The following is a 10,905-nucleotide window of genomic DNA, read 5'->3' on the forward strand; positions in this document are numbered from 1 at the left end:
TTCAGTAACGCAAACCTAGCCAAGAAGCAGTAGAGCACTGTACATTGTCAAAGGCAAGCCTAAATTTGATGAGTAAGACAAGAGGAAGTTGGGTTGTGAATGGTTAATGTACTGTAATACAGTAGTCTTTAAAGAGGTGAGCCTTCAACTCTCTCCTAAATTAGAGCAGCAGCAACTGCACAGTCCTGATGGATTAACAGCCGTTGTTCCCGCTCCTTGGTGTATAGATGGAAAAGGTCTGCGGTCTTGTTTTTAAATTTTTACACTTCTTAGTTTGCATTCTGGTCGTGTCCTCGCTAAGGGTGTGTTGAAATCCTTCAGAGATGGTGAGCTTGTCTGCAAGATAAGCAGGGGCGCTGGTCATGATAGCTCGGTAAATTATGCAGCTGGTTTTGAAGATGGTGTAGGATAGCAATCCTAATTGCAGTGTACGGAATTGTACATGGGTAAGATATTGACAAATGTGCCATAAAATACCATTGGATTCTACCGGACATTAGTGACATTGAGATGAAAGCTTGAGTTGCTTGTATTGTCTTGATAAACGCTAAGATAAAAACAACCCTTTGTTTACAGCTTGCCATGCACAATTTCATGTTGTGTGTGTCTCTTCCACATCACACACAATAAGGGAGATTCCACAGGCAAACCACGGAACAGGATCAGATTTACAGTATACCCATATAAAATATGGTCCTTCCTTACGACCATCTGCTTATTTTTATACTGTTCAGGTATTCAAACACTTTCTAGCCCATTCTTCCTCTTTGCAAACCTGCCGAAACAGTCACAGTGTCTGTTGTGAACCTGTTCGGTGCCTATGTGACATGACCAGAGCCATCCCTCCAAGCCACTCCAGCCAGTTAAGTAACCACTATCCCCACCCCCAATTCACACCCCTACTTCCAAGACCTCAAGTTTGCGTTTTCAGGCTACAGTTAGCAAGATTAAGCAATTCTTTCTGTGGCATCTTCCCAGGTTGGGCTATAAGGGCCTAGAAAGAACAGTAGGCTTGAACAGCTGGCTTTTCCTTCACCCCCTCTCATTCCCATAAGCCTCAAAATGGTTGGACCTTTGTTGCTTCTTGGTGGACTCTATATAGTACTCCTTTGGTAGCTTATCAGTGCTTCCAATGAGGTTTTACAGAGTTGCTTCTCAAGGGACTCCATACAGTACGCCCTTGGTGGATGAGCATCCTCCATATACCCTAGTGGACCCACATGCTGCAGGTCAACACCAAGATCCATCTTTAATTATGCTAAGCACCAGCCTGTGGAGCAGTAGCTTCTACTCACACATTGACTGCTAAATCCCAATCTTATGCTTTTGCACAGCGACATGAAGTGCATCATGCATCATGTTGATCAAACCTCAGTCAGTATGCCCTGTAGAGGCAAGACTACAAACAATACCCTTTCAACCATGCACTCCGAAAGGGGGCAGGAATCTGATACAAATCTAAGTGCTTCAGCATCGGGACGAGGGAACAAATATATATATATATATATATATACACATATACACACACACACACATACACACAACAAAAAAAGTGTTTTGAACCATACAACCACGAAGTGATACTTGAAGGCCTGTAAAAGTTAAAGAGTAAAAGTTAATAATTTGAATTCGAGGCTAGTTAGGTTTTGCATGCACCTTGGAAAATTAATTACAGTTAATGACCTAGAACAAGGGGATTCATCAATCAATCAGGTAATTTATAAAGCGCTACTCACCCGTCAGGGTCTCAAGGCGCTGGGGGGAGGGGGGCTACTGATCGAATAGCCATGTCTTGAGGCGTTTCCTGAATGTTGGGAGATCCTGGGTCTGGCGTAGGTGGAGCGGTAGGGAGTTCCAGGTCTTGGCGGCGAGGTGAGAGAAGGATCTTTCTCTGGAGGGGGTGCGGCAAGTGCGGGGGACGGAGGTGAGGGTGAGGCTGGCGGAGCGGAGTAGGGGGGTGGGAGTATGGAAGGTGAGTCTGCTGTTGAGGTAGGCTGGACCTGTGTTGTGGAGAGCTTTGTGGGTGAGGAGCTTGAAGGTGATCCTCTTTGATACGGGTAGCCAGTGTAGGTCTCTGAGGTGGACAGAGATGTGGTCGCGGCGTGGGACGTCGAAGATGAGGCGGGCAGAAGCATTTTGGATACGTTGCATTTTCGTTTGTAGTTTGGCTGTAGTTCATGCATAGAGTGCGTTTCCTTAGTCCACTCGGCTGCTGATCAGGGCGGTGGTGACTGTTTTCTGGTTTCAAAGGGAATACATTTAAAGATCTTGCGGAGATCGCGTTGACCTGCTGAGTGATGCTGAGTGCTGAGTCCAGGATGATTCCCAGGTTTCCTGCTTGAGTTTTCGGTGTGGGTGCGGCTCCTAGAGAGGTAGGCCACAAGGAGTCGTTCCAGGCAGAGGGGTTGCTGCCGAAGATGAGGATCTCTGTTTTGTCGGTGTTTAGTTTGAGGCGGCTTGATTCCATCCAGTTGGCGATGGTGTGAAGTTCATTGTGGAGGTTGTTTTTAGCGGTTGTAGGGTGCTTTCATGAGGGAGGTGATCAGCTGGGTGTCGTCTGCGTAGGAGACTATGTTGATGTGGTGAGTTTGTGCACGTTGGCGAGAGGGGCCATATAAACGTTGAAAAGCGTTGGGCTGAGGGAGGATCTCTGGGGGACTCCACAAATGGTCTTGGAGGATTCGGACAGATAGGGCGGAAGGCGGACTCTCTGGGTTCTTCCTGAGAGAAATGAAGAGATCCAATCGAGGGCCTTGCTGCGGATCCCGGCATTGTGGTTAAGGTGCTTTATTGTTTCGTGGTTTCAGGTACTTCCTATGTAAAGGAAGGCTCCATTTGGGAATGTATCAAGTAAAGCAAGCTTGTAAGCCCAAACGTATTAGGCATCTCCCTCAATGACACAAGCTGCATCTCTTACAAAGGGAGCATGGTTATACTTCGTAAATCATGAGCAACATCTTCAAAGACCTCCACCTTTTTCCATGTCCCTTAATAGCACTCCAGACCAAATGACATACATAATCCACTAATGTGTTAAAATTACCTTTAGAACTTTAGGGAAACTGGTTAATTAAAAAAATCCCCTTTACTCCACAACCCAGTCCCCACCCATAGCAGTGCCTCCCCGTTTGTCTGTTTTAGCATGTGGGGAGGGCATTGTTTGCCTGTGCGCCTGCACACGTTACCACTTCAGTAAAAATGCATGGAGCTTCGGCTATTTCCCTTAGTCCCGCGTGTGCTAGAACACCTCACCCCCGCTTAAACTGTAAAACGCGCGCCACGTGACAGGTTTCGTATAGACACGTTTCCTGTATTTCCAGGTCTAAACCATGACTGTGCAGATTAGGTCGCAAGCACTGCAGCGTCACAGCATCACTGCCACCGGAGACGCTCGTTGCATCAGTCAGAGGTGACAGCTGCTGCAAACCACAGTGTACAGTGGTCACTGAGCAGCCACAGACTACAGCATGCGGTTACAGTGGAAGCCCGACCACGAACCGAAAAAAAAACGGCCACATCGACTGTTGTGGAGCACGTGTGTTTTCATTCGTACTGTATAAAGCTGGGTAGAACTGAGAACAGCACAGAAAACTATCAGTTAGGGTGGGGGCAGAACAAACGTGTAATAAGGATGGAGGCAGAATAAAGCTGCCCAGTGTAAGATAAGTAACGCCAACAGTTAACGAGAGATGCAAGATAAATCTGACCAGGCGCAGAGCTCCAACGCCAGCTATTGGGATCGGTCCAACTTTAGATTGCCAGACCTGCCTTGCTGTGGTGTGTGTTTGGAATCCGGAAGGCTCCGAACACGGGTCGCCCCAGAACCCAGGCGCTTGTTAAATTTAATTCTGAGCAATCCGTAAGAGGCTCTGCCAGCGGCCAGGGCAGCTAAGAATACAGCTGAGCAAACGTAGCCGGATTCCTGACGTGACACAAACAATCAAACAAAAATACAACACGTAATGAACTGGAAATGAGGGACGTCTCATGTTACGTTGTAAGCAGACCCGCTGGCTTTGCACAAAATGCCGAATTGATAGGGGCATTATCCTTGCTGGCACGCCTTCTAAGACCCCTGGCTGCCCATCCTCGGAAGCTACATACCGTGTGATCCCCTGGAGAGTACTGCTTGAAGGTAGTGGATAGGGAGATGGGAGGCACGATCGCCATGGACGTCCACTGCTCGGGCTCCTGCCCTGTGTGGATAGCCTGAGTAGCGAAGTTCTTGAACCCGGGTAGAAATGCCCCTTCTTCAGCCATTGTGTTGTCAGATCACTGAAGTGCCGACGGCCACTAGAAGCAGGGGTATAGCAGACTGAACCCGCACAGGCACGTTGGGTGAAAGTGGTGTTTCCGCTGTCCCCGCCCCCGAGCCTCTCATTGGCTGCTGCTGGGGGCGGTAGTGCTCAGATGACAGGATTGGCACTATTTGCACCGTCAATGCTCTTCCAGACAGACTTTCATAACATGTTCCCGTGGGTCGTTTAGCTCTGCCGGTTCCACTGGAAGCAGTTCCAGGGCTTATACAGATCACTCTGGTCGGGCAAATGAATGCCAGCCCTAGCACTGTTCTGTAACCGGACCTACATCGTATAATCTAACTTGATGTGCCAACGCTCACGCCTCGATGATCTGGAAAGCGCTTCACACTACAATTCACACTAGCGTACAGTGCCTACTTTACATTCTGCTACCTGTAGAATCTCACAGGGCTCTGGCACAGTACTTCAAAACTTCGACAGGGGCAGTAAGTGATAAATATACCAAACATCCAGATCCCCTTATCACAGAGACGTTTTAAGGCATGGGTAAAGTGGGCTCTGGGACAGGGTCCAAGCCTTAAATGGGGCGCCCGGCACCCTGATAGAGCCAGCTCTGTTCTGCAATTTTACCCTGGTGACCTTGAACAACTATTAGATTTTTTTAAATACCGTTTTCCGTCAATTTATTTTTAATGTGGTTGGTGTGTGAGGGTCTTTTACAGATATCTGCAGAGAATTGTGTTTAGTTTTCATGCAAAATCCATAAAAAAGTTTCCTTTAGATCAAAACAGGAATTCACATATGCGAAACGGGAGGGTGTCACAGAGATTATTTGCAGTTTATTAGTGAGCTGCAGCTGTGTTACAATATTAAAAACACACCTCACTATCCCTAAATATTAAATGTAAATACATTTAGAATTTGGATAAGTGCCCCTGTGCACTGTCAGTACCCTGGCCAAAGAGGGCGTTAAAGAGCTGAAACCGGATCATAAACGGGGCCCCTAAATACATTTGGCCAGTGCTTAATTTGTAAATAAAAAGGTGCTGGTGCTCAAAGCTCTCCTCTTAACCCCTTCTGTGCCGCGGACGTAGTGGTTACGTCCCGCGGCACAGTGCTGCTGTGCCGAGGACGTAACCACTACGTCCTCGGCACACAGCCCAGAGGGAGCGCTCTCGCTCCCTCTGTGTGCTTCCCTCCCACCCCCCAAAGTCGGGGATGGAAGGGGAAGCCCTTCCCCTTCCACCCCCACCCCCCCATAATGACGTCAGCGCGCGATCGCGCGCTGACTTCATTATGGGATCCTCGCCGCACAGGAAGCCATTTGCTTCCTGTGCGGCGACGAGAGAAGAGGTAAGAATCTCTTCCCGGTGGGTGGGGGGTTGGGGCTAAAGAGGCACCGGGGAAAAGGAAAGGCTTTTCCTTTTCCCCAGTGTTTCTTTGAGCATTCCTGCTGCCCGATCGCATTGCGATCGGGCAGCAGGAATGCCCACTAGACACCAGGGATTATTTTTTTTTTGTTTACTTACCTGTTTCTGGCACGCGGGGAGCGGCCCCTTGGGCAAGGGTCGCTCCCCTTTGGCGGGCAATTAGTTACGGCCATTTCTGCCCCCCTTGGGGGCAGAAAACACTAGATCGCCAGGGATGTATATTGTTATGTGCATTTATGTGTGGGGGGGTGCCCCCTTGGGCAAGGGGCGCCCCCCCCAAGGGGGCAGAGAACTGTTGGCCTTTTCTGCCCCTCTTGGGGGCAGATCGGCCTATTTTTTTTAGGTCCATCCAGAAGCCACTTAGGCACCAGGGATTGTGTGTGTAGTGGATGGGGGGGCGCCCCCTTGGGCAAGGGTCGCTCCGCTTTGGGGGGCATGTCTTTTCGGGCCATTTCTGCCCCCCTTGAGGGCAGATTGGCTACTTTTTAGCCAGATCTGCCCCCAAGGGGGGAAGAAAACACTAGATCACCAGGGTTTTTTATTTTTATGTGTATTTATGTGGGGGGGTGCCCCCTTGGGCAAGGGGCGCCCCCCCAAGGGGGCAGAGAACTGTTGGCCTTTCCTGCCCCCCTTGGGGGCAAATCGGCCTATTTTTTTTAGGTCCATCTGCCCCCAAGGGGGGCAGAAGCCACTTAGGCACCAGGGATTGTGTGTGTAGTGGATGGGGGGGCGCCCCCTTGGGCAAGGGTCGCTCCCCTTTGGGGGGCATGTCTTTTAGGGCCATTTCTGCCCCCCTTGAGGGCAGATCAGCCTATTATTTTTAGGCTGATCTGCCCCAAGGGGGGCAGAAACCACTAGAATGCCAGGGATTTTTTTTTATGTGTTTATTTTTGTGGGGGGGCGTCCCCTTGGGCACGGGGCGCCCCCCCAAGGGAAGCATTGACCTGTTGGCCATTTCTGCCCCCCCTGGGGGCAGATGGGCCTATTTTTGTAGGCCCACCTGCCCCCAAGGGGGGCAGAAGCCACTTAGACACCAGGGATAGTGTGTGTGTGTGTGTGTGTTAGTGGATGGGGGGGGTGCCTTGGGCAAGGGTCCCCCCCACTTTGGGGCACATGTACCCAGGCCATTTCTGCACCCCTTGGAGACAGATCAGCCTATTATTTGTAGGCTGGTCTGCCCCCAAGGGGGGCAGAAACCACTAGAACGCCAGGGTTTTTTTTTTATTTGTTTTTTTTTGTGGGGGGGCATCCCCTTGGTCACGGGGCACCCCCCCAAGGGGGGCATTGACCTGTTGCCCATTTCTACACCCCCTGGGGGCAGATGGGCCTATTTTCTTAGGCCCACCTGCCCCCAAGGGGGGCAGAAGCCACTTAGACACCAGGGATAGTGTGTGTGTGTGTGTGTTAGTGGATGGGGGGGCCTTGGGCAAGGGTCGCCCCCCACTTTGGGGGCACATGTACCCAGGCCATTTCTGCACCCCTTGGAGACAGATCAGCCTATTATTTTTAGGCTGGTCTGCCCCCAAGGGGGGCAGAAACCACTAGAACGCCAGGTTTTTTTTAAATTTGTTTATTTTTGTGGGGGGGCGTCCCCTTTGTCACGGGGCACCCCCCCAAAGGGGGCATTGACCTGTTGCCCATTTCTACACCCCCTGGGGGCAGATGGGCCTATTTTCTTAGGCCCACCTGCCCCCAAGGGGGGCAGAAGCCACTTAGACACCAGGGATAGTGTGTGTGTGTGTGTGTGTGTGTTAGTGGATGGGGGGGCCTTGGGCAAGGGTCGCCCCCCACTTTGGGGGCACATGTACCCAGGCCATTTCTGCACCCCTTGGAGACAGATCAGCCTATTATTTTTAGGCTGGTCTGCCCCCAAGGGGGGCAGAAACTACTAGAACGCCAGGGATTTTTTTTTATTTGTTTATTTTTGTGGGGGGGCGTCCCCTTGGTCACGGGGCGCCCCCCCAAGGGGGGCATTGACCTGTTGCCCATTTCTACACCCCCTGGGGGCAGATGGGCCTATTTTCTTAGGCCCACCTGCCCCCAAGGGGGGCAGAAGCCACTTAGACACCAGGGATAGTGTGTGTGTGTGTGTGTGTTAGTGGATGGGGGGGCCTTGGGCAAGGGTCGCCCCCCACTTTGGGGGCACATGTACCCAGGCCATTTCTGCACCCCTTGGAGACAGATCAGCCTATTATTTTTAGGCTGGTCTGCCCCCAAGGGGGGCAGAAACTACTAGAACGCCAGGGATTTTTTTTTATTTGTTTATTTTTGTGGGGGGGCGTCCCCTTGGTCACGGGGCGCCCCCCCAAGGGGGGCATTGACCTGTTGCCCATTTCTACACCCCCTGGGGGCAGATGGGCCTATTTTCTTAGGCCCACCTGCCCCCAAGGGGGGCAGAAGCCACTTAGGCACCAGGGATAGTGTTGTGTGTGTGTTTTTTTTTTTTTTTTTTGAGTGCTGTCCCCTTTGGCAAGGGTCGCTCTCCATGGGGACACACTACTAAAGGTATTTTCTGGCTTCCTTGGGGTAGACAGGTCTATTTTATTAGTAGGCCCATCTGCCCCTATGGCAGAATCCACTTAGGCACCAATTTCTAAATGTTTGATGGTGGGGTGTTTGTCAACTGAAGAAGTCTTTGCATTTGTGATAAAAAATGTTTTCCTCCTTTTTGTTCTAGTTCAAAGCTTTTGCTTTATTTGCTGTGGCTCCTTGCGGTTTTGGCGGTGGTTGACCTGCAGTTTGCACAGTTGCATGTTTTAGGTAAGTAAAAACAATTTACTCCAAAGGAGTATTGTTGCCATGCATGAATGACATGTTTGTAGGGGGTGTACTAAATGCAGGATTGTGTGTGAAATTGTCCTTAGGTTTGTGCACAATGATATTTGTTTTGTCTTATTTCTAATTTGCCTTTCTTTCTTTATTTTTAGTGGGATATCATTGGTGATTGCTGTGTAGTTGCTGGTGAATCAAGCTTTTTCAGGCAAGTGAGCGGTATAGTTTTTTAGTTTATAACTCTTACTAACAAAGCTACACTTTGTTACTTGTCTTACACAGTGCTGGTTGTTGGTGGTGAATTTGTCCAGTTAATTTTAGCAGGAGAGATCATGGCTAGCCGCAGGATGACCGCTCAGCAGGTGGTTGGTATGCTTTTTGAGTCACAGTCTGATCATGACTATGAGACAGACTCTGCATCTGAGGCAGAGGAGGAAGTCAGAGATTCTGGCAGTGATGTTTCTCTTGGAGGGGAATCTTCTGATGATGAAGCCACACTCAGTACAGATGAAGGGCCTGTTTTAGAGGAGGACATTGATGTGCCAATAGTGCAGCAACCTGGGGCTGAAAGGTTTCCCGTTATAAGACCTGATGTCTGGGTTGCCCCAAACATGGAGCACCCAGAGTTGCCTGCCTTTACTGGTCTCCCGGGGTGTAACGCCAATACAGAGAACTTTATGCCTATCAATTTCTTTGAGTTATTCATGGATGATGTGTTTTTGGAAGAGATTGTTGAGCAGACTAATTTGTATGCGGAGCAGCATTTGAGGGACAACGCTGCTAGACTTAGGCCACACTCTAGAGCTGCCCAGTGGATTCCCACAAATTTGGAGGAGTTAAAAAAGTTTTTGGGTTTGACTTTTTTGATGGGGTTGATAAGGAAGCCGTCACTGGCTTCTTATTGGTCTACTAGTCCCTTGATGGCAACAGCTATATTTCCAGCGACCATGAGTCGTAATCGGTATTTGCTTCTTCTTAGGATGCTGCATTTTGTTGACAATGCATTAGCCTTGCCACGAGATCACCCAGATTCTGACCGTCTTTTTAAGATTAGGCCTGTCCTTGATCATTTTGTAGATCGGTTTTCGGAGGTCTATGTTCCAGGCAAAGAGTTAGGTGTGGACGAGTCTTTGGTCCTCTTCAAGGGTCGTTTGGTTTTTAGGCAGTACATTCCTAGCAAAAGGGCACGATATGGAATTAAATTGTATATGCTGTCTGAAAGTAGGACAGGATATGTGTATAGTTTCCGTATGTACACTGGTAGGGATTCCAATATTGACCCCCCTGGTTGTCCTCCCACTTTTGGAGTTACTGAGAAAATTGTGTGGGATCTTGGTAGACGACTGTTCAACAAAGGTCACCATTTGTATGTAGATAACTTCTACACTGGTGTGCAATTGTTCAAGGAATTGTTTAGAGTGGACACAGTTGCTTGTGGCACAATCCGTTCAAACCGGAAAGGCTATCCAAGGGAGCTTGTCTGTAAAAAACTTGAGAGAGGACAGTGCTGTGCCTTGCGGAACGAGGAGCTGCTAGCTTTGAAATTTTCAGACAAGAGGGATGTCTACATGCTAAGTACCATCCATGATGAGAGTACTTGCCCTGTGACTGTTTGGGGCCAGGTTGCTGAAGTGCGCAAACCTGTGTGCATTTTAGATTATAATAAGCACATGGGAGGTGTAGATAGAGTTGACCAGAGGTTGGAACCTTATACTGCTATTCGTAAGTCTTACGTTTGGTATAAGAAGTTAGCACTTCACCTCTTCCACTTAGCAACCTTCAATGCTTTTATTGTGTTTAGGGATAGGTCTCCAGAGTCAAAGATGACATTTGTGAAATTTCAGGAGTCAGTGATAGAGAGCCTTATTGTGGTGGAACAGGCCAGAGTTCCTAGAGAAGCAGTGGTGGAGGATGTGGCTAGATTGAAAGATCACCACTTTGCTGAGCACATTCCTCCCACACCCAAAAAAGACTTTCCAGCTAAGAAATGTAGAGTGTGTTTTCGAAGAGGTATCCGGAGGGAGACTCGAATGTACTGCCCAGATTGTCCTTCAAAGCCTGGGCTGTGTGTCGGTGCTTGTTTTAAGAATTACCACACCCAGAAGAATTTCTGGGAACAACCATGAGTGTAAACTCATGTCTGTTTTGTATTTTCATGTGTTTAGTTTCATGGTTAGCATTTCTGTCATGTTCTTAGTTAGAGCTTTTGTGTTTGTAGTTTTGTAATTCTTTCTACTTAGTTAAGGGTTCCTCTGTTAAAAAAAAAAAAAAAAAAATGATGCCATTGTGGGTGGAGTGGGGCTTGGCTGAGAGTGTACATATTGACTTGCTGTTGGCTACTGCAACACACTGCCAGCCAAACACCAGTCCACACACTCCCATCAGCTGGTGTGATTGTTGTATCAGGCATGTGGGCGTATGTAAGTGATGGGCCCTTGAGT

The 10,905-nt window shown here is 49.0% G+C and overlaps 1 protein-coding gene across 1 annotated transcript in view; it reads right to left on the reverse strand.

Moving 5' to 3' along the window:
* Positions 1-4,365, reverse strand: part of CTH (cystathionine gamma-lyase) — an 82,653-nt gene extending 78,288 nt beyond the window's left edge. Inside the window, exon 1 of the mRNA XM_069232445.1 lies at positions 4,105-4,365. Within this exon, the coding sequence (XP_069088546.1) occupies positions 4,105-4,260 (156 nt within the window). The 5' untranslated portion in view covers positions 4,261-4,365. The remainder of the gene's footprint in view (positions 1-4,104) is intronic.
* Positions 4,366-10,905: the final 6,540 nt, after the last annotated feature.

Source organism: Pleurodeles waltl, chromosome 4_2 (genome assembly GCF_031143425.1).
Source record: "Pleurodeles waltl isolate 20211129_DDA chromosome 4_2, aPleWal1.hap1.20221129, whole genome shotgun sequence".
Classification (NCBI taxonomy): Eukaryota; Metazoa; Chordata; class Amphibia; order Caudata; family Salamandridae; genus Pleurodeles; species Pleurodeles waltl.